General features: G+C 34.7%; 1 protein-coding gene and 1 non-coding gene across 3 annotated transcripts in view; one reads left to right on the plus strand and one right to left on the minus strand.

Moving 5' to 3' along the window:
• The window catches only part of LOC143226177 (transcription factor Sp9-like), a 128,820-nt gene extending 106,376 nt beyond the window's left edge, over window positions 1–22,444 (plus strand). The window contains exon 2 of one of the 2 annotated variants that reach the window (XM_076456776.1): window positions 19,386–22,444. In XM_076456776.1, coding sequence (XP_076312891.1) covers window positions 19,386–20,651 — 1,266 coding nt within the window. In that variant the 3' untranslated portion in view covers window positions 20,652–22,444. The remainder of the gene's footprint in view (window positions 1–19,385) is intronic. The other variant, XM_076456775.1, reaches the window with a different exon arrangement.
• Window positions 10,479–10,580, minus strand: LOC143227588 (U6 spliceosomal RNA). The gene has a single exon (XR_013015018.1). It is a non-coding gene; the product is annotated as a U6 spliceosomal RNA (small nuclear RNA).
• Window positions 22,445–25,221: the final 2,777 nt, after the last annotated feature.

Below are 25,221 nucleotides of genomic sequence, written 5' to 3' on the forward strand. Positions count from 1 at the left end.
TTGACGAGGCCTTTCTCTCTCTTACCCATTTCCGAATCTTCCCATCTTAGCGGCTCTTGTTGAAATCTGAAGAACAGCTTTCCTGTGTGTCCCGTTCCATGAACGTTAGACAGCAACAAGTAGGACTAACTAGTGGTCGATAAAGTAAATAACTAGTTCTTGTGTTAGGACTGTTTCAAATGATCTGTGTATTTCGGTTGAAGGTAAACAGAACCTTTTGAAACGAGGGGAAAAATATTCACAATTAAACTGCACCAAGTCTTACGCCTCATGTCGCATTTATACAAACGTTCATGTATAAGAATTAATCCAAGGAAGTTATTTCGGTAACTGGTTACTTATGAGATGAATATTCATTTCCTGTTTTTCTATTTGTTATGTTTCACGCTTGAACTGAAATTTCATATAGATCATTCGCTGAGTAAATAAGAGGTTATTACTGTGGTTACTTTACCGTGCATTATTAATTTAATGTGAGCAGCTTTCATAAACTCTACAAGTTTTTGGAATTATTTATGATCTCTTCTTAATAGACTGAAAAACAAATATGTGAAAACTACAAAACCTGCCTTATAAGTATTATCTATAATGAAATAACTTATTTTGTTTGAGGTAGTTCTTTTAACTTGTTGTTATGTATCCATTCCTTTAACTGTCTGTGTTTTACCTCCGAGAGTTTCTTCTAAAGAAACATTCTTTTTTTTGCTACTTTAATAATACAGTATCAAACATTTGTTATGTACAAATAAGAAAAAATACATTTTGTGATATTTAGTCTTTTGGTTATTTAATTTTAAGATGTGCTTTATAATGATGATTTTCAAGCCTAATCACAATAGTGTTTACCTTCTGTCCTCCAGTTGTGTGTGTGTCAATAGAGAATGTAATTTATGATCTTTTACTACACTTGTTCTGTAGGTCTTATAGACACAAAATTTACGTCTTCTACTTGGTTAGAATCAGATGTCTACTTGGTTGAATATCACTCGCTTCCAAGGATTCTGTCTAAAAGTATGTTTTTGTATTTCAGTTAGCAAAGACGCGAAATGTTTATGTATTTTACGTCGTTTGAAGATCATACTAAATAGTTTTTACTGAAATTTATGTCTTATTGAAAAAATAAATTAACAACTGAATATCAGTGAAGTTAAGAATTTGAAACTTCAAAACCTAAAAAATTATAGAAATAATAAATCAAGTTGTATGAATGTTTTGAGTCAAAATTAGTTATATTTAGTAAGTTTGTACTAAGTTTCATGCGGTTTGGTTAATTATGTTCATCAGTGCAAGTAGGAAAAGTAAAGGAATACAATAACATCAAGAAAAGTGTTAACATGTCCACGACCTTTCATAGCAGCAACGAATGTAACAAAATTAACTGTCTTTTGTCTCCGTGTACATTTTTTAACAATTAAACATCTCCGAGAGTTTGTAGTTTTATCGAAAACCCCTGTTCGCCTTTATCACTTTGCATCAAAAAACAAGTATGTTAAAACGGTTATTAAAAGTGATCATCGAAACAGTAAATGAATAAATCTGAAGGAAAAATGAGGTGTTTTATGTACAGGGCACGTACAGATTTCTGTGTATTCTCAATACGAAACACGTACGAGACCTAACTAACAAAATATAATTTTTCGAATTGTATTCAGATGCAATTTTCTAGTCTGTATTAATTGTTTGTTCCTTTTGCTTCTTGTAGTGTATTTTTACAGCTTTTTAAAGACTTATCACAGTACACTAATATCAATATAACAATGTTAAGAGTTATCCACGCAATAATGTGGTGGTAGTGTAATAGAAATTGAGTTGTAGAATTGATTAGTCACACCATAATACTTTCACAGTGCAACAAAAATTAAGCCGTTAAGCTTAGCAAAAGTTCAGTATCGTGATAACGAAAGAGAGTACAAAAATTCGAATCTCATTCTGTTACTTGGAAATGAAACTGTCGGTAATCAGTTGAGGGTTCAAGAAATTACTAGATAGAAACTGAAGAGGCATGATACAACCTAAGTCAGTATACGATTGAGAATAACGTTTGTCACTTGTTCTTTTGAAACTAAAGTGACATGAATCAATTTCTGAAGGAAATGCAATCACTCTTTAGATATAACTAAATACAGATTTTTCTTATCATTTTACAGAATTTACAAGGCTTTGTTAACACTGCTAAACTTGTTTATCCATCAGTGCTTACGTTGGAAGGAAGTTATTTTACTACAAAGATTATGGACTTATATACGTGTTTTTATCCACAAGTTCGATTTCAATTTTTTTTAATAAACAGATGTTCCATTACAAATACTATATTCACAAACACATACTGGTAAAATATGCGTCTTCAGACACCATTAAGGTAGAGTAGAATTTGTTCAACGTGATAATATTTTATATGGAGAACTAATAATCACACTTGGCCTCATTAGTTCAACTGTTTGTTAATAATTTAGGTATTTTATTATACCTTATCCATTGCACCTAATTCTAAATGTTTGAATCTTTATTTTTCTCTATCTACTCCTTAGCCACAGGTGTAGATGTTGAGGTTTAGGCTTCTAAATACTTGTTTATACAGCCTACTCATAGTAAAGTAAGTTATGTTTTCGTTTTTCTTTAATTAATTTGTAGATTTGACAGTAGTACTTACAACGTTAATCTATTGAATCACTATTATTATAAATATATATTATTTTCATTGCTTTTAAATTTGCCTCCCCTTTCCCACCGATGTCTCAGCGAAAAGTTTTACGACTAAAGGTCCTAAAAGTCGGGTTTCAATATCTGAAGTGAGCAAAGTGTAACGTTGTTCTTGATAATAACCAAACTGACTTGTACATTTTAGGCATAACTTTCTGAAGGTTTCTTTCGCTAACTAACAGTAATTTTGTGTCTTTTTTTTTTATCAAGTTAATTAAAGTTACACAGGTAGAGAAGTCGGTTTTAATGGACACCTGCTGTTGTTTGATAGGATTATATAGCGGTTTACTTATACTAGTATTATGATTACACAGGGATTTAGTAATGAATGATTGTTTATTTACCTGAATAGGCGGCTAGTATGTTTTAGATTTTTGTATTATTTTCAAAAGATTCATTAAGTTTTGCTCTTGATTGTGAACTTATTGCAAATGCATGAATGCTTTTAGATTTAACCATGTTTCTTGTACTGGTGGGCTGTTTGAATGTCTGTGTTTCGTGTGGTGATGAGTTATTTAAATATCTTCATTCCATGTATTGATGAGCTGTTTGTCTTTCATCAGCACACCTTTGGAAACACCTGGGATTACCACAATACTACAAAATTCAACTCAAAGAAAAATGAAGGTATACGTTGCGGGTCACCTCGGGTCCGACCAGAACCCAATATAAATATATTCTTATAGTAGGCTATAGATTGAAAATCCAATAAACAGGTTATTTACAACAATTATCAAACGAGGTTTCTGTAAAATAGGGCACTATAAGCAGTCATCACAGAGATCACTTGTTGAGGAATGAGAAGTGCATTCATTCTTACCACAATGATGTTATAAGCAAACAGATGAGATTATATTGTACTGCTTTAATGAAGTACCTCTACAACAACCTATACAGTGAAATAAACATTTAGAAATTTGTCTCGTATGCTATAGGGAAAACTGCATGTGTAGTGATGGTCAATGATGGTATAAGGTCCATATGGACCACAGATAAATATTAATTATAGCTGCGTACTCTGTCTGCCTGTTTAAAACAAATAGCGTCATGTTGATCCAGGGTTTCTGATTGGCATTGAATTGATATAAATTAGTAATAATTGTGCAAAATGATATACAACTGAGAAAATCGTCAGTGTCCATGTGAGACACCAAGTTTGCTGATGACGGTTCAATATCCAGGTTTCATGTATTGATGATTATTTAAATATCCACATTTTGTGCATTGGTAAGCGGTTTGAATATCCACGTATTGATAAGCTGTTTCAATATCTAGTTTCATGTATTGATGAGTTGTTTAAGTATTCAGTTCCATGTATTAGTGAACTGACTGAATTTTAGGAGCAGATGGTTATTTCTTCTATGTGTTTTCCAAATAATGATCTATTCCAATTTTGTGTATACTTAAATTATTAAAATTTGCGATTTTTAATATTTAAAATATTTTTCATTAACTTTGATTGTTTTTTCATTTTGAAAACTTTGAAAGATCGTTAACTTAATATATGAGTATAAAGGTGTTATTGGGATTATGGCTCAAAATACGCGTGCATGTGTGTATATATTCTTATAACAAAGCCACATCGGGCTATCTGCTGTGTTCACCGATAGAAATCGAACCACTGATCTTAGCGTTGTAAATTCGAGACTTACCGCTGTACCAGCAGAGGGACGGCTCAAAATGTTGTTAACAATAAGTGTACCCAATCGATGATTAAATGTAACCTTGTTATTATAGGTTTGTTTGTATATTGAATTGTAACATTAAATATAGGCATACTTAGTTTATTATATTGAATTGGCTTTATCAGTTTATAAGTAACCTTTTTTGTTCTGACATACTTATTTTTTCAATTTAATATTATGAACATATTTTCTCATTTTGTTTACGCATGTTTAGCACGTGTCCGTCTGATAAAGATCAAATAAGTAAGAATTAATCCAAATTAATTTCATACCTTCCATTAGTGTGCTAGTACAGCGGTAAGTCTACGGATTTACAACGCTAAAATAAGGGGTTCGATTCCCCTCGGTGGGCTTAGCAGGTAGCCCAATGTGGCTTTCTTTTTGAGAAAAACTCGCACACTTTATTAGTGTAAATATACGCATATAGTAAAAATAACTACACAATTTTTATATTTTGTCGTTCAGATGCAGTTGAGATGCAGTTTTATTTTCCGTCTTCAGATTTTTCACACACTTTTTTGCTTGGAATTTTTGGCCAGTTATATTTAATATATCTCATAAATTAACAATTACAATTTGGCCTATCTATATTGAAAATGTCTTACATATAAATATCAGTGAATCTAGTGCATCCAGTTGTGTGTTGTTGTTTTTTTTTACTTTATCAGAATAATCTAAAGTAACTTCATAACTTGTAAAACATAAGACGATTAAAAACTGGCATGTAAGTTTGAATGACGCCATGTTGAACAAAACTGATAAAACTACCTATTATAATATCGCTCTGCAAAATAAAATAAAAAACATTACATTAGTTAAAACGTAAAATAGTAAAAACGTTACGTCGCTTGAATTCAACTGAATAAAACGGAGTATGCCCAAATAGAATATCACTTCATATAAACACAAAACTTTTAAGGCTTTGCTTTAGCGAATAATGACGATAAAACCCCATTATTATAAAGCATCCACGACTTAAAAGTAAAGAGTACGAAAAATAAATTTTTGAATTCACGGTTCTGGTATGCTTACCACTGAGCCACGCCCGGCCAGAGTCGTGTTTTTCAGAATTTTTCTGTATGTTGGGATTTACTTTACCTGAGTCTCTTTCTTTATACGAATAGTCAGTATCAATAAAACATCTTCTATAATTTATCAGAAACACTTTCCAGGTTTTTATATGTGTGAATTATTATTCAGTGTCGATATATATGTTGTTTTTTGTTTTGTAATTAATAAATAGTATCACTGGGAATTTGGGTATATTTTGAGTTAATAATGAATATTCTCTCGAGAATATAATGTGGTGCTGGTAGAATTTATTAAATAAGAAGCATATTTAACAGTTTGATATGTTATTCAAATTACTCTAAAGCAATAAAGCATTTTCTGGTAGATTCTTCCTTTGGAATTTATGGGTTTTTAAGTACCAGGATAACACCACTGTAATGTATTAATCTTTCCGGGAATTTTTTAAAACTGTTAACAAGGTAGGTATGTTATATTTGTTTGTTTTTTCGAGTGTGAACAGAATGGAAGTTAAGGTTATTTTCTTTCAACGACTACTTTGTTACGTTGTTTTGCTGGTGAAGCACATAAGAAACGTCGCGATAACTCTAAGTCACTTACTTAGATACTGCCAGTCAATTACAGTTAAAGTGATCGTAGTCACCCGTAGAGCGGTTTATTCATTTTAACTTGACACTTGAAGCTTCGTAGACCAAACCTCCAGTCATAAACTACTAAAGCCGCTCCAAAAGATCAGTGATGAGATCTCTGATTTCATGTTGATAACTGCAGAATACGTCAACAATCTTATCAGCCGATCTAGCTTTTCTCCGTCTGCGGGGGTTCACTAGTGACGACTGACTGAGCTTTACGTGTGGATCGGATCGTTTCATTTAGTGTACGATCGTCTCAACTCAAGTTCTTCTCACATCACAGATATGTTATCATAATGAAGAGAACAATTCTTTCCGTCAAAATCAAGTGTGGAAAGATGATGGTATAAATATGTGACCACTCCATGGATAGGAATAAAATCAGTAGAATACTGAATTATCAGTAATGATAAGCTAGTCAAAATGTGTTGGAATTGGTGGGGTTCTTGTAGAACGATAGAATGGCGTCAACTAAGTGGAAAAGTGACGTCCGCAGTACACTAAAAATAAACTAAAATATGATTTAAGATGTAGAGAAGCGGGAAGCTGGCATCACGTATAAGAAGCACAAGTGTTTATCGTGATCCTCAACAGCTTCATATGACGAAAACATATTAGCTCCAATCACACGTTGTTTTAGCTTTAGTCGTTTGATAAAACGAAAGTGGTTAAGCCTAACTATTCATAAGCATGGTGTTACATTAAGTGTTGCAGTGAGATTTGAGCTTAATGTGTTTGAAAAAACAACAACTCGCGTTTTGCTTTGCATATACTTACAAAATAATCACAAAGATACCAGTTTTACTGAGTCACTAGTTTCCTTTAATATCGCTTGTATGAGATGTTTTGATTGCTGTAGTACACGCGTATCAGTTCAGCAGTTGTTAGGCGTAGATAACTTTGATGTGTTTCTTAATAATTTGAAACTTGTATTAAAGTAGAATCATGTGAACAATGTATGACACTAATACATAGGCCTAACTACAGATGGTGAACATTTCTATAGGTATTGATATAATAATGCTCCAAAATTAATTCTTCTTTAAGCACTGACTGTTTGTAGTCTCTTTAAAGTTTGGACATCTTTATCTAAAACATTCACAAGCTTATAATGTTTGAAATTCAAGTTTCAGAACATTTAAGGTTTGACATCTGTGAACACATGGTTTCACATGACACTTGATAAAACCTTCTTTAACATTTTCAATGTGAAGGAGTTGCGGCAATGAAGCATAAGACCGGAATATCTTATTGGTTGGTCTCCATATTCATCGCCATGTTATAAATTGAGCAACAGAGGTGTTTTAAACACATTTATACCTCTCTGTCTCCATCGACACTTATTGTGTTTTGTAAATATTACCATAAAAACATATTGTTCTAGCACTGCTTTCTAACAGTTTTTCTTCTTGTCAACAAAAGACACTCGTGTTACTGCTATTCCCTTCATCAGTGTTCAGGTCTTATAAAGCTGGGAGAGTCAGGTACACAAAACTAGTTTCTCCCGTCCTGGTAGCTGTTTTAATTGAGTACAAATTTGTTTGTTTGTTTAGGAATTATGCGTAAAGCTACACGAGAGCTATCTGCGCTAGCCGTCCCTAATTTAGCAGTGTAAGATTAGAGGGAAAGCAGCTAGTCATCACCACCCACCGCCACCTGTTGGGTTACTCTTTTACCAACGAATAGTGGGATTAACCATAACATTATAACGCCCCCACGGCTGAAAGAGTGAACATGTTTGGTATGACGGGCATTCGAACCCGGGAGCCTCAGATTACGAGTCGAGTGCCTTAACCACCTGGCCTTGCCGGGCCTAAATACAAATTTGAGCACTATATGAGATCATAGTTTCCGGCATTTATCCTGACCAGTTTCAGGGTAATGTCCATGTAAATGCATATATATTTATTCGTGTGAATAAATACATAATCTCTTTTTTCAGTTTTGCAAAGTACTACACATGTGAACTTTACTATCACATAATATTAATTTTACATCACTTGAAAGCGCAAACATAAATACTGTTTCAGTGCTGTCGTATGACCTTAAAGCTAATGTGGGTTTTTAGTCTAACGTCAGGTGGAATTATTATATGCTTATCCTAAACACACACACACACATATATATATATATACACACACACACACGTTAATTGGTGAGAGGTACTTAGGGCTATCTCCATCATGTATGCAGTAGCGGTTTAGTTTACACAGAAAATCATTTTTGTGCCAATTTTTCGTGAAATAATTTCGCTAATTGTGTCGGAATTTATCGAAAATAGTTTGTACATTTGCATAATTGTGCATAAATTTTAATGAAGTGTGTCTGGGTGCTTTGCATGCAGTAGTGAGTAATGAATTTTGTGTTGTTTGTAGTTTGTTGAATTTGGTACAATGTTTATCCTTGATGGGCATACATATTAAGCTACTGGATGAATGGATATTTTGTAAATTTTAGTTATGTTGTCTGCTGAAGTGATTTGTCTTTGCCCGTTGGACTCGTGGCATAATTCGTACGTTACCACTTTTGTTAAAATATTGTTCATGTACTTGGCCCACTTTAATTTAAAATCAACCCCGGATTAAGACATGGGCTTACTGGGCTTAAGCCTAGGGCTTCGCATTAATCAGGGGGTCACACACTATGACTATGAATGTATTGCACATAGAGGTTCTGTCTCGAGGGTCCTCTATAAGTTGAAAAGCCTAGAGCCAATAAAACCCTTAATTCGGCGTTGTTTAAAATCGTAGGTTAATTTTAGGAATCTGGTTGATGTTGTGGTCTGGAGAAGTGTCCCATTCATACATATTGTGGGTGAGTCTTTTTTTAAGTTTAATAAGTTTTAGTGAATACTATTCCAATTCATTTTGGAGGACATTTGTTTTAATGTGATATTTTTGGCAATACTCTACGATATTATTTAATCATGTTTGTAAACTTTGTTGCTGCTGTTGAGGGAGTAGGAGCACTTCTCCAGGCTGCAGCATCGTCATAAGAGAAGCCTAAGTATAGATCCTTAAGGGGCGTAGTACGTTACATACACTATAATTGAGATAGGGCTAACTACCTGCCTCTGGAGAAAATGATTCTGAGAATGTTTCCTCCCTACGTTTATTTTATATTTTCTGTCCTCCAACGAAAAATACCGCGCGGCATTTCCATTTTTGAACTATGTTTGTTTGTTTGTTTTCGGTTTCGCACAAAGCTACACGAGAACTATTTACACTAGCCGTTCCTAATTTAGCATTGTAAGGTTACAGAGAAGGCAGTTAGTCATCACCACCCACCACCAACTCTTGGGCTACTCTTTTACCTACGAATAGTGGGATTGATTGTAGCTTTTAACGCCCCCATGGTTGAAAGGACGAGCATGTTTAGTCTGATGGTAATTCGAACTCACTACCCTAGAATTACCAGTTGAGCGCCCTAACCACCTGGTCATGCCAGGCCGACTTATATTCGGAACTTTGATCATTGTGCTAAATGCTTTTTCAATATCATAAAAACATGCAATGGTACATTTTTTATTAAAACGATCTGTCATTGTTTCTGTTAGCCGAGTTGCAGATAGCCTAGTTGCTTTGCGTCATAAAACGCTACACCAACCTACCAACTGTTAGTCGAACTAGGTGATGGTTTGCAGTCTGTCTGAATGTCCTAAATCCGTTTTGTTTTTCTTTCGTTATAAGGATGTTAGTTTTTCTGGACCGGAGAAAGTCAGGCTCACTGGGGCCTCTTGCTTCTGTCAGACTGTGTTTTAGGAACAAGTGAATGTTTATGATGATAAAACATTAGTGAACCTTACTTGCTTCAACCCTTTACAGGGCAAGTGTCCATGTACTTATCCGCATTATCATTCTTATGTTATGCATATTCTCGCTAATGTTCAGTATTGTAAAGTCTTACACTAAACGAACAGTTAAGTATATACAAACAAAACATTTCACTCGTTTTAAACTAACACAAGAACATTTTACATATGAAACCCTTTTTAAAATGTTTTTATATTTGTCCAAAACTTACGCCGATTTTACAGTCTAGTAATAGGTGACCTTATTAAATTTCTATTTCTAAAATAGATATTAACAAGAGCGAGGTACTTAGACCTACTTCCATCATATATGTAGTAGCGTTCAAGTTGAACGGCAGATCATTCGTTTTCCAGTTTTACTTAAAAACAAAGAATTATGCAAGAATCTGTCGTCGATGGTTTGTACATTTTCGTAGTTGTGCATAAATTTTGATGATGTGCTACGGGGAACTTTAAACGTTGTAGTAATTAAAAAGTTGTATTAATTTTAGGCTATTTGTGTGATTGGGTGCTATGCTTATCTATGTGGGGCGTGCATATTCGTTAATGAGGCATATATATGTTCTGTATATTTTTATTACTTTGTCCAGTTAGATTGCTTGGGTTTTGCCGGTTAGACTTTAAAATGTGGAACTCTTTGTAATTTTGTGTGTTATCCTTTTGTAGGGGTTATGCTAGTATTCTCGTTTGATTAATATTGGAACACAAACATTTGCTTAAAGTTCGGGACTTTTTTAGTCGCTTGTTTTTAAAACGATAACGCAGAGAAATGTTTGAATGCAAATAAACGTATAAAATGGAAGTGTTCGTAGTTCACTGGAATCAAACCACTAGATTTGAAATTTTGCAAAACCGTAAAATGTAAAATTCGGAAATAAAACTTATGAGTTAGTTTTCTTTAATAAGTTGTTTAAAGTATAACACGCAAACAAAGCTAAAATTACGTAAGTAATGCCATCTGCTGATAGTTTCATAAAATTATTAAGCTTCAAGAAAAATAATTTAAAAATTTTAAATTAGTTTTAATCAGTGTTCTCAAAAACTGTTAATTAAGCAAGTCAAGCAGCAAATTAATGAAAATATTAAACATTTTGTTATATGAACAAGATAAAATCAGTTCTGAAGGCCCTAGAGTTTCGATATACCCCTCCCTTATTTTTAATTACTAACTGGGGGAAAGCAGCCAACTCTTGTCACTACAAGATCTTTCCTCAACTCCTTGAATCAAGTAATGGAACTGCATTTTTTCATCATACCCACAGATTACAGTATAGAACATGTTCAACGGTGTCACGTCTCAGATCCGGGCCCTCTACTTGCAGAATCAGAACCACAAACCGCGACAGGTATTCAGTTTAGAGGAGCGAAGTGCTGGAACCGTCTTGTCCCAACTGGGGTCTTCGAGAATGTTTTCATTCTCCTTCGTCCTAGTCGTGAGGTTCAAAACAAACCCGTCACGGAAGATTGGGGTTGTTTCGTTACTGTGAATCTTGATTTTCCTTTTACAGTTCCGATTTCAGAAATGTGCGGCTGAGGCAAAGAGGTGACAAAAGGAGGCGATGGCGGAAAGTACTAACTGGGCCCGACGTTGTCCGACACGTTTAACAGTAGGTAACGCACATCTTTGGATGTAAGGGGCTTACACCTGTGTAGATTATCCTGAACATGATTGGCTCAGTACAGCTGCAGCGTAGCAGTGATCTATAGTGGGGCAGTTATAGCAGATGTGTTTTTTGTTTGTTATTTTTTATGCCTTCTTAGTTATTAAACTGTACTTATTGTCCTACAAAGGAGACTAAAATGAAGTTAGATTTTTCATTATGCATCATATAATTTATATTTTCCCTGTTTTCTTTTATATAGATCTAGACCGTGTTCAAACTACATTATGTTATTAGTACATCCTATCACCAAGCTAGGATACCATATTTTGTTTAAAACGAATAAAAACTACGAAGGAAAAAAACGTTACTTAATGTTGTGGATTATCAGTGATAAGTTACCCTAATATCAATTGTATGAACCTAAAGGTATTTTTGCGCCTTTATACATTGGCACACATTAATTGATCAAGGATGAACATTATTAAGCAGATATCAAAGAACTTGTTTAATGATAATATACCAGTCACAGGACAGGGTAACAAGCTTCATACCACCGTGTTAGTTTTCAAATTATGATTTACGCATTGTACGCTAGCAAGTTTAAAGTACTGTCTTTAAGCTATCACTTGTTTAAGTAGCTCGTGCTCTAAGCTAGAGTAAGGTTTTAATTTTATTATCTGTACCTAAACGTAAAAAGCATATAAAAACGTAAGTATTGATTTGTATGCACTTGAATATACACAGTAGTTATTACCAAAATGTGTCAAAATTCTCGTCAGTAAGTTACTCTTGCAAGAAGATCGTGGGAAATAGAATATCCCAAGTACAACACTGTGTTAGATGAGGTAAATAATGAAAAGTTACATTATATTTTATAGTTTGATTTTGATTCACATATCCACTGGGGGCCCGGTATGGCCAGGTGGGTTAAGGCGTTTGACTCGTAATCTGAGAGTTGCGGGTTCGAATCCCGGTCGCACCAAACGTGCTCGCCCTTTCAGCCATGGGGCTTATAATGTGACGGTCAATCTCATTATTCTTTGGTAAAAGAGTAGCCCAAGAGTTGGTGGTGGGTGGTAGTAACTAGCTGCCTTCCCTCTAGTCTTACACTGCTAAATTAGGGACGGCTAGCACAGATAGCCCTCGAGTAGCTTTGTGCGAAATTTAAAAAGACAACAACAAACAAACATATTTGTGTATACCCAGGAGGGTCAGGTACACTTGACCTCTTCCTCCTTGTTTTTCGTTGTTAGTCTGAACTGCTTAATATGTTAATAATTATTACATTTGGGCCAGAGTAATACACATTTACTCGGGCCTCTTTCAGGGCAATGTCCATGTATATTGCATCATCAGTTCCTTCACTTAAGTTTAGCTCATAGGTGGCCTGTTTTATTATAGCACTTAATCATTATTATATATTACATATTTTTAATTTATTTGTTATTATTATTATTATCTTTTTTTAAGAATAATTTTATCTTAATGACCTAATATATAAATTAATTGATTTACATGAGTGGAGCACTTCTCCAGACTGCTACATCTGCAAAATTCCTAGAATTAACGTATGATTCTAAACGTACATGGACAAACCATGTAAATAATATTAGAACAAAAATTTGGCGAAGAAAAAACTATGCAAGGAGTTTAACTGGTAAAAACAGTGGAGCAACGGAAGGGAGGCTTGGTTTGTTTTGAATTTCGCGCATGTTTGGTAAGACGGAGATTCGAACCCGCGACCCTCAAAGTTATGAGTCGAGTGCCTGAACCACCTGGCCATGCCGAGCCTCGTAGGTAATAAAAATACACAGCTCCAAATGGTCAAGATCCTAAATATTAGTAATATATTCTAAAACTCTGTGGAATTCAACTAAACAAATATTAACTAACTTTTTTAACAAGTTATTTTTAAGAACTGTTAACAAAATTGAAACAAAAATCGTTTGGAAAAAATAGAAAATCGACTTTAAGATAATCCACAAATGTTTGTGATAAAGTAAACTTCTGCTTATAACTGTAATCAACAAGACATTATTACTACAGTGCTCAAATTTTCATGCCTAAGAAATGCGTGTTCGATACTACTGATAGAGTTACGAGCAACACTGTTGTCATTTATAAGAAATGTTTTATTTTAAGTTGTGCAAATGACTACAGTTGAATTTGCAGTCACAAGCAGTATCTGGTAATGAATTAAGTCAGCCCATTAAAAACCGGTGAAGCGATTGTCTTACAAAGGTATATGAGAGGGTTACCAAACTATTCGTTCTGCTAATTATATCAAACCAATTATAGATCCCCAAATTACTTAAAACATCACACACGTACAGTTTTACAACCAGTGTGTAAAAACAACAACAAAAAAACTACAACACGGGACTTAATTTAATCTATGACTGGTCTGTTTCTTTTTTAAGCACAGAGATGTACAATGAGCTATCTTTTCTATGCTCACTTGTAAAAATCGATCCCCGAACGTTAGCTGAACTACTGGGATTTATTAAAGATCCTTAAACATTAAAGAATATTCAATGAACAATTCCATCATTTGTCGAATTTTTAGTAGTTGTTTGCAACACTAGAGGGGATTGTTTTTTTGTTTTTTTTAATTTCGGCAAAGCTACTTAAGGGCTATCTGTGGTAGCCGTCCCTAATTTAGCAGTGTAAGACTAGAGGGAAGGCAGCTAGTCATCACCACCCACCGTCAACTCTTGGGTTACTCTTTTACCAACGAATAGTGGGATTGACCGTCACATTATAACACCCCCACGGCTGAAAGGGCGAGCATGTTTGGTGCTACAGGAATTCGAACCCGCGACCCTCACATTACGAGTCAAACGCCTTAACCAACCTGGCCATGCCGGGCCAGAGAGGATTGAAAAATATTATAACAAAAGCGGTCGAAGCGTCTGATTCTAGTAATATTTGTACCAGAATATGAGCTATTAAAAACAGCTTCACCAACAACATCAATATATTTTGCTAAGCCTGGTAAATGAATACTCTGCATTGTTGAAAATAATTATAATATTTTTTATAAAAAAATCACTATTACAGAATATGTTGTTTTGTAGTTTTTACTTAATGCTTGTTCACAAATCTGGCCAACATGTTTTTGAGCAAATTCAAGGAATCCCTTTGATGGTAACTTCAGTTTGTAAACTGCTGATGAACTTGTATTTTAACTTAAGTTGTTATTTGTAACTAATTCTGTTAAGAAGGACCATAAAATGTATTCATTACGTGTGGTTATTGGTACATTAAAAGTGTTGTGTCAAACTTTCAAGATTTTCTGTATTCTACTAATCTCATTCATTCACCATAACTCACCCTACAAACAAAGTTCTTTTACTACAAATAATGTAATGTTCCTTCGACTTAAACATAACTTTTGTAAATCAAAAATTCAGTTTCACGGTCTTTATTGCGTCTTTGGACTCATTACATACAGATAAACGTGTTCAACTTGGTTTTTTCTTTTTTTCAAGACTTCGTTTTTTATCAGACCGTACTTTAAGCATTTAAATTTACATTATTATGTGGTAAATTTATCACACTACATGATACCGCTTCAAGGATCATAATTTTACATAATTCCATGAGAAATGTTTCATAGCCCAAAGATGAACGATCATTAGAAATAGTCTTACGTTTTCTTCTTTGTTGTAAGCTATTTGATTTCTCATTATACAATATAGTGTGACATCCTTAGACTTTTTGTTGTTTTAAGCTACACTATATTATTTGATAATTATTTCGGTTGCTGTTCATGTAGTTGTTTAAATTCTTGTAAGCTAAGTCAACTCTAGAGCCTTTCTCTTTATGACTTGTACTTCTCACCAAGATTTGTCGATACCTTTGTTTGTTTATTGCTTCCGTTTGCCCGCCTCCAAGCTGATTTATTACACTTCTCTTTGAGGTCAAACCAACCTCAAGAGGTCAAGAGGTCAGTTTTCGTTGGTAGCTTGGCGTTGTTTGGTAGGCGATACAGAGGTGCTGACTGAAAATAAGCCTTTGATTCACACTATTTATTATTGTTGTTTATTTGTTGCTCGCTAATCGGTGTCTGTTACTTTTACAAATGGGTGAATAGTTTCTGCGTGTTCCGTTATCGTTGAATCACACTAACAATCGGTTCAAGTTTTATAAATAATCTAAGTTGACATTGTTGTCTGTATTATTTACGAACAATTTTATTTTAACTTCTCTCTATGGTTAATTACTTTATTATCATTGGTAACAATTTTCATAATAATTGAAAAATAATATATTAAAAATTTTACGCTTGTGGGGATTATTGTGCATTATTAATTCAATTTGTAGATCTAGGTTTGTTTGTTTGAGGTTAAACACAAAGCTGCACAATGGGTTATCCGTACTCTCCCCACTACGGGTATCGAAGCCCGGTTTCTAACAATCCAAGTCCACAGACGTATCGCCGTGCCATTGTGGAGGGGGGGGCAATATCGGATTAGGATTAACTTAAATATTATACAGTCGTCAAACATCTGAATTATTAATAGAAATACAGCAGCAGACTTCGTAAATTAAATCGTACCCATCTGATGAGTTAGAGCACTTTAACCATTACAAGCTACACTTTTTGTTTTATATGTGAAATGATTTGCAATATTTAGTGAGTAAAAATATACACACCAGCAGAATTCCTGATGCTAATGACATAAAATGGCTCCTATTATTTGCTGAATTTGTGTTCAGATCTTCTCCTGCTGGGTCTAACGGACATAAAACCCGCCATGCATTACATGACATCCAGTTTAGTTTGAAGCTCGCCCAAAGCTACACGAGGGCTATCTGCGCTAGCCATCTCTAATTTAGCAGTGTAAGACTAGAGGGGAGGCAGCTAGTCAACACCGCCCACCGCCAACTCTTGGGCTACTCTTTTACCAACGAATAGTGGGATTGACCGTCACATTATAATGCCCCCACGGTTGAAAAAGCGAGCATGTTTGATGTGACGGGGATTCGAACTCGCAACCCTCAGTTTATGAGTCGAGTGTTTTAACCACCTGGCCATGCCGGGCCTACATGGCATGCAGTCAATGATTAACCGCAATATGTATATGCAACTCAGAATTTAGTGGACAGTGGTTTTTAACACAAAATAATAACAATGAGATAACGTTAGGCTAATTTACATGAATTTGGAGCATCCTTTTGCCAGGGACAGAAGACCTTATTAAAATACTGTCTAAGGAAATCGGGGGCACTTTTTATGTTGTGATCTAATTAGTTTATTTTTAATCAAAGTTCCTAATAATAAACTTTCAAGGACTTGATGTGTATAATATGTATGTGTGTGTGTCTGTGTCTGATGTATGAGTGTGTGTACGTGTACTTTCTTATAGCAAAGCCATATCGGGCTATCTATCTGCTGAGTCCACCGAGATGATGTATGATAAATGAAACACTTAATCATTTACGTATATCATATGTACTTATTACACAGACCTACGATGACTTTATTGTCTTTAAATTTTTACTTGTTGTGCTGTACTTTCTGTACACTGAATCCGAAAACGATATTCATTTTTTTTCCATCACGTACAACTTTTCACAAGACGTCATAAATTATTTTATAAAAGTGAATCATCTTCACTGAAATCTTTTTTTTCTGTTTAAAATGTTAACAACAACACGCTATAGATTTTTCTAGACCAATCGCGACGTGAGAGTCTTATGGTTTTAGAGCCCACGAGAAACACACCGCTAGTATATAAACGGTTAACAGGCTCCATAACGTGTCATTTCTGGATAATTTCTTTATATGTGCACTATGACATTATTATTATTTCAATATTATTTATTCGTCGCTATGGCAACAATAGTTTGTATAAATGACCCAAACATATTCTGTTATATTTGTTGTAAAGAAACAAAAGCAAAATATCATAAAATTCATCAAAAAAGCTTATTACGCGTATTTTGGAATAAAACTTAGGTACCAAGGCAAATCCTGGGTTCTGCACAAAGTATGCACCATTTGTGTCAACGAGTTGAGACAATGGACTAAAGGTAAGAAAAAGTATTTGCCTTTTGAAATTCCAGTGGCTTGGAAATAACAGCTATTTTTGATCGTGTAATTTGTAAAGCTGGAACACTGGAAATAAAAAGGAATTTTTTTATCCGAACCTCTAATTTGCTATAAGACCTGTTGCTTATGGACCTTATGTTCTGTACCTACTTCAGCAGAGACTCTTGATACAGTTTCGCCTGATTTTGAATTTGATATCAATAAAAATTATGATAGGGATTATTTTTAACATGAAACGTCTAGAAAGGTTTCATCAAAACATCAGGGAAATGGAAAGAAGATAAAACATCAGCATGATGGTTGATTACTGTCGATAATTGAAACGAGATGTTATAGGCATAACATATAAAAAAAAGACCACAACACGTAGTTTTGAAACTAAAACACTTTGATTTCATAAACAAATCAGAACAAATGGGGATACATATTCGTTTGACATGACTGTTTTTCTCTTTTCGTCAGTTTGTTTGTGTTTTTGTTAACAAATATAATTTAAAAAAATATTCATTGCGGTAAATGGAATAATAATTTGATCTATATAAGTTCTTTGTTTCTTCCAAATTCGTAAAAAAAAACTCCTTACGTGATAGGAAATATTAATATTATTTTCGAAATCTGCGAACTTGAATTATGGAGAATCCATTGTTAAAATCAAAACAACTTTAACGAACTTTAAATTCGCAGCCCTCTGTTATGTAAAAGATGAATTAACTTGTTTGTAATAAAATTTACATTAACTATAACTATCTTAAAATAATGTAAGTTTGAGCGTATCTGTGTGTGTGTGCGCGCAGAAAATGTTCAAGGGTAAAAGTTAACAAAATAAAATGTTTGGATAATTAATTAATTAATATGACGTTTTTTAGAAAATGATTTCGTTGTATTTACTTAAACATACATTATTTTGTTGAAAGCTTCCGTTACTTTGATGTAAGTTCTAGCTACATATATCGAATACACAACCTTCAGCAAAGTAGACATTTTCATAACTGTGTTAACCAAAGAGACGAAAACAACTCTATTTATTCGTCCTTTACTTAGTGCCTGTTTATAAAGAGTGATGGGAGAAAGAATGGTACGTGGTGATATATAAATCATGATAATAACTTTACTCAAAAATTAAGATATGCATGTATATCTTTTATTCCAATCAGTCTCCATCAAACTGAAATGCATGTCTACTGACTACGCCCTTGTGCCAATCCCACCTTTTAGCCCCCTCTAGCGAGATAAAGAGACTTGTCACATTTGAAAAGAAAGAGTACTTACCTCGTTGCGTGAGGTTAACATCTTGGCCTGTAGTACTAAGGGTTGTAACTAATGTTTTCAACATTTTGTAGAGTTTAACAAGTGTTATATTAAGTGAAAAAATTAACAATTACATGATATGCATTTTAATCATGATTAAGCTTTAGCGAGATAGGTAGCGCTGTTTACTTATACTGTTAAAAACTGGTCTTCTTAGAAAACATAATTGCCATTGTTTGTAGTTGTATTGTTCTTTTTCCATTTTCAATATTTATAACATTTTACTTTGTTAAGTCTAGTAGTAGCATTACAAAACGTGGCATAATAATCGTAAATCAGGCTAAATGTTGCCAATAGCATTCATTACATTATGTTATGTCTAAGCTTCTACTAGCGGTCAGCAACTAAAATGTTTTAAAGATCAAATTGATAGTGAATTTTACGAGCATGCGAATAACCTCAGTGTGTATATAATGTTATAATGAGGTAACTTAGAATTAATCTGTTTTATACAATAGCCATTGATCAATGACTATTGTATATACATAACATTGTTGTTATTATCAGGATTATCTTTTTCTTACATATAAATAACATTCTCGTTGTCTTTCTTACCAGGATCATCCTTGTTTGGATGGAACACCTCTTGCTATGCTGGCAGCTCAGTGCAACAAGCTTGGTAGCAAGTTGCCGCCACCACTCCCGGACGCTACTATTGGAAAAAGTTTCGACCTCAGGAAGAAAGATGCACAAGCAACTGGTAGTCCAGTAGCAGGACTGTCACTAGGTTCACCGCGAGTTTCTACTTTGACCAATAGCAGTTCTCCAACTCTAAACTACCAGAGATCTACTATGACATCTTCTTGTGGCACAGCCTCATATGGCAGCGACAGCTTGTTTTACCCAGGAAATTGCATAACGTCCTCTCAAGGGGATCAAAACGTCCTTTTTAGCAAAGTGCATGGAGAAACTGCACATTTAGGAACTATGTATTCCAGAATTGGGATGGGAGCCCATCCTTATGAAAGTTGGTCTTTTAACGTAAACATGGCTGGAGCTCGTGGTGGAATCAAGCCGGAAGTGTCCTCCGTCAAATCGACAACGTGGTGGGATATGCACGGAGCTTCAGCGGGAGCTAGCTCGTGGCTCGACATGTCAGGAACACCCCCATCCTTGCATGGCCATATTTCCACAAACTATGCCAGTGGTGATTACAGTTTTACTCCAACTCTCACACCAACTTCAAGTCCATCTCATCTGCTGACACCTGGGCAGCATTATCTTCAAGACACCTACAAGTCCATACTACCCACTGCTCACGGAATTAGTTCTTCAATGACTTCACCATTCGGACTCTCCGAGGCCACTCTCTCTCAGGTGTCATTCTCTCAATCCCAACGGCGTTACACTGGACGCGCCACGTGCAACTGTCCAAACTGCCAAGAAGCTGAGCGGATAGGACCGACTGGGGGTCACTTGAGAAAAAAGAACATCCATTCCTGCCATATTCCTGGATGTGGAAAGGTGTACGGGAAGACATCCCATCTCAGAGCGCACCTTAGATGGCACACAGGTGAGCGGCCTTTCGTTTGTAACTGGCTGTTTTGCGGAAAGCGTTTTACAAGGTCAGACGAGCTTCAGCGCCATCTAAGGACCCACACCGGGGAGAAACGATTTGCTTGTTCTATTTGTAACAAACGTTTTATGCGATCGGATCACCTGAGCAAGCACGTGAAAACTCACAACGGTCAAACAACCGAGAAGAAAAGCAGCAGCAGTGAGAACTGTAGTGATTCTGAAAACAGCCAGTGTGACCCCCCCTCACGTGAACTCTCGTGCATCTACAAACACCCTAAAACTACCCCTCAAATAGAGCGTACATGACCAGTTATAATAGTTCGTTAGTAGATAGTGAATAGTGGAGACTGTGGTCTCAGTCATTCTTGATGAGACTGTGGTCAAGTCACATGTCATCATTTAGCTATGCCAGAGTGAGAAAACATGTCTGCATATAAGATTGAGTTGCAATGTTGAATTCAACTGGTTAAGTTGTGGTCAGTCTTAAGGTACAGAAGAATGAAATTAACGTTATATGTATGTATATATAATGTAGTTATTTCTAGATGTTTTTTAAAACTGTTCTTTACATAATTTCCATTCAGAGAAGCATATGAGCGTCAGATACACTCTGTCATATGAACGTTATATATATACGCTGTTTATGTTGCAATGTCGTTTTTTTTAATTCCATGAAAGCGTATGTTCTTGAAACACAGCTTTCCATGTGAAACAATACAACAGTGTAAATAACGCTATTATTTGGGTGTTCTCAAAAAGACCGTAAGATTTGCTTTTTTATCAAGCACTTTGGTATTGCAGAGTAACTATCTACATGGGAACGTGGATGAAAGGAACCGTCAACTGAGACTCATAACTGTTTCTGGTGAAGTTGTAGAACCGAAGCTAGTGTTTTCTTCTCTTAATCATACCGACCCTTGTATTAACTGTCTTTGTTTTGTAACTGAACTTGTTGCTTTTTAATTCGTTGAGTTTTATCTCTACAAAAAAATAACTGTTACTGAAGCGCCACAGAAATATTTTTATCGGTCGAAAGAGGAACACAAAATATAACAGGTATTTATCGTTTGATATATGTGGACATTTATCCATTCTTTACACCTAAACTGTGAGAGACCTTCGGAGTTTACATTCTCTGAAAGTCTTATTGGGTATAAACTATTTAGATAGTTGTATCTCAGAACAGCTGGTATAGGTTTAACGCTTTTATTGATAAACAGAGAACAACGTTTCAACCTTCCTAGGTCATCTTCAGGTTAACATCTTTGACCCTCTTTGTTAACCTGAAGATGACCTAGGAAGGTCGAAATGTTGTTCTTTGCTTATCAATAAGTGCTAATACCCACACCAGCCGTTCTCAGATACATTTTTATTTCAAGTGGGTTTCCCGGCATCAAGAATTTAGATAGTTGTTCTGAATTTGTGAACATTGTATACTTTGAAACATTATATCGTAGAAACGTAAACTTTGGTGACTGTTTTGTGCTTTTAAACGTTACGTTAACTAGGAGACCGCTCTAAACTTGCAGATTCACGCTCTTCAAAAGTTTAATCGTGTAGAAACACAAACTGTGGGACAATGCTCTAGACTTCAGCTATTACGCTTTCTGAAAATCTTACTGAATAGATACTTATGCTAGGTGACTGTTCTGGTCTTACGTGGTGTAATACATTCTTGAAAAATTTTAAACGTTTCAAGAAATACGTTTGCGTAGCTACCAATAACATACTGGCTTTACCTTTTCAAAACTATATTAGCCTTGAGTTTCTAAGGCATATTGACCTTACGTTTTAAAGCTTATTGACATTACCTGCTCTAGAACATTTTTCTTGAATAAATGCTGACCTTGATGGATCTCTGATAAGCTAGTATTGTTTAATGTTTTAAAAACTGGTAGAATACGAACTGTATCTGCAAATGAAATCTCATGTTAAGACTTCCGAGTGTGATTTAATAAGCACACATTTGATTAACAAGTTCATCGTAATAATATAAAGTATGGTCCAACACTGAGTCCAAAAACAACTGCACTCTTAGTCACCTGATCTACAGTAATCTACTACCTGATTTATTCTTTGTTTGAAAGTAATTATAACAAATAATATATCTATATGCAAAAACGGCTCGTTTGGGTTGAGAAAATATTTTGTACGTAAAATATTTTCTCAACCCAAACGAGCCGTTTTTGCATATAAATTTCTCAACAAGTGGGTTTCTCGACATCACCAAATAATATATCTAATTAACAGGATTAATTCAGTTGTTATCGATGAGTGTATATTTTGTTTCTGAGTTGTAAGTAAACTAAAATCGTCAATACACTCTCTAGTATGCTATCGCCCTTCTCATGAACTCGTGAAGATACTCTGAATATAGACCATTACATGTTACGTCCCCATTTGTTACATTTATAACTGCGTAATGGGAACTGACATGGACTATGTGGTTGTTGTACCAATAGTGTAGTCACTAATTTAAATTGTCAATTGATTCTCTTTCGAAGCTACTACACAATAAACTTATTGTTATATTGATCAAAATCGAAACCCTCTGTATAATACTCAACCAATTCCAGCTGCTAATGCATTACAGTTTTATAGTATTTTCTTCAATTGCTCACCATCTCAGGTTGATCACTTCAGCACGAAGCAGCTCCAATCTATTACACAAGAAAGTAAATAAAGAGGTCGTAATCTCTAGCAAAACTAGATAATAAGTATCAGCCTACTTTCATTAGTAACAGTTAGCCTCAGACATTTGCTGCATACCTTGTGACAGTTAGCCTCAGACATTTGCTGCATACCTTGTGACAGTTAGCCTCAGACATTTGCTGCATACCTTGTAACAGTTAGCCTCAGACATTTGCTGCATACCTTGTGACAGTTAGCCTCAGACATTTGCTGCATACCTTGTAACAGTTAGCCTCAGACATTTGCTGCATACCTTGTGACAGTTAGCCTCAGACATTTGCTGCATACCTTGTGACAGTTAGCCTCAGACATTTGCTGCATACCTTGTGACAGTTAGCCTCAGACATTTGCTGCATACCTTGTGACAGTTAGCCTCAGACATTTGCTGCATACCTTGTGACTCGATACTCTTTTTAAATGTATAAATATGGAGCTGTATAATATTAGTACTTATGTGGTAGCATTTTGTATTTGCTTGTTTTAGAATCTTTTAGCAAAATTACACAAAGGCTGTATACACATAACTATTAAGTGATGGACTAGAGTCAAAACAGCCAAGAAGACTATCTACACATACTTATTAACTAATGGACAAGAGGGAAAGCAACCAAGAATATCTACACGTACCTATTAACTGATGAACTAGAGAGAAAACAGCCAAGAAGACTACCTGCACATGACTATTAACTGATGGACTAAAGGAAAAACAGCCAAGAATACTATCTACACATACCTATTGACTAATGAACTAAAGGGAAACAGTCAAGAAGACTATCTACACATACCTATTAACTGATGGACCAAAGGGAAAACAGTCGATAAGACTATTTACACATATCTATTAACTGATGGACTAGATGTAAAACAACCAAGACTATCTTCACAGTACCTATTAACTGAGAGACTAGGAGGAAAACAGTCAAGAAGATTATCTACATATGTCTATTAATTGGTTGGCTAGAGGGAAAATAGCCAAGAAAACTATCTACAAAAACCTATTAACTGATGAACTAGACGGAAAAGAGCTAAGATGACTATTTACACAGTACCTATTAACTAGTGGACTAGAGAGAAAACAGCCAACAAAAGTATTTACACGATACTAATTAACTGGTGGACAGGAGGGAAAACAACCAAGAAGACTATCTACACATACCTATTAATTGGTGGAATAGAGGTGGAATATATTCAAATATATTTGAAATAAATGTCGCTTATACGATATCATGAACCAGAGATTAACATGCTTGAAATGTGTAATGTGTAATCAAAGTATGAATTTCTACACCTAATAGAGTCAAGTCAGCTTTATAACTTTCGACTTAATTATTACCCAGTATTTTTGCTTGGGAAGTGTTACCTATTGATCTAAAAGTTCGTTATTGTTATTTCATAAAAGTGTTAACATGTTGATGACGTAGTTATAATAATTATGACTAAAACCCTCTTAAATATTATTGTTTAAAGCTGTTTTTACTTCTGGTAAGGCTTACAATATGTTTTATACAATCAATTATTTTTATATGTTATACTTCGCATAACCTACAGTTATCCAACATAATTTTGAATTGTTGGCTGCATAATTTTATTTATTTATTGACGCATAATAATCAGGACTTTGTACAGGGTGTTCAGAAAGTCACTGTGCAGTTTTGAAAGCAGCGATAACAGCATTCATTCAGTCTATTTCAAGCCAGCAACTGATAGCAGTGTTTAGAAACAAAATAAGAAGATCCAAGCATGTATTGATGCCAACGGGGGTCACTTTCAACATTGTTTATAATTGTCATTCATATTTACCTCCTATATTCTATATTGAAACATGTTTTGTTAATAAATATATAAGTGCACAGTGACTTTCCGAACACCCTGTATATATGCTCAATCAGTTTAAGATATATTTTTGCTGAAGAGTTTGAATAGCACGCGGTGTCTGTTCCATCCAAGAGAATACAACATCTCAACTGGTGAATAATGTGAAGTGACACTAACTGACAGCTTTCTCTATCTCAATTATTACGTTACAAATCGCGCGAAAATAATATCGACCATTTAGATATTTACAGTGATGTTAGTTAATGCAATATCATTTTCAAAAGAAAAAAATACAAATGTTAGCAATTGAAAATATGTGCTCAGACTGAATTAGAAATATACGTTAAAATTTAATAACGGCTTTTTTACA

The sequence above is a fragment of the Tachypleus tridentatus genome, chromosome 9, assembly GCF_004210375.1.
Source record: "Tachypleus tridentatus isolate NWPU-2018 chromosome 9, ASM421037v1, whole genome shotgun sequence".
NCBI classification, from domain to species: Eukaryota; Metazoa; Arthropoda; class Merostomata; order Xiphosura; family Limulidae; genus Tachypleus; species Tachypleus tridentatus.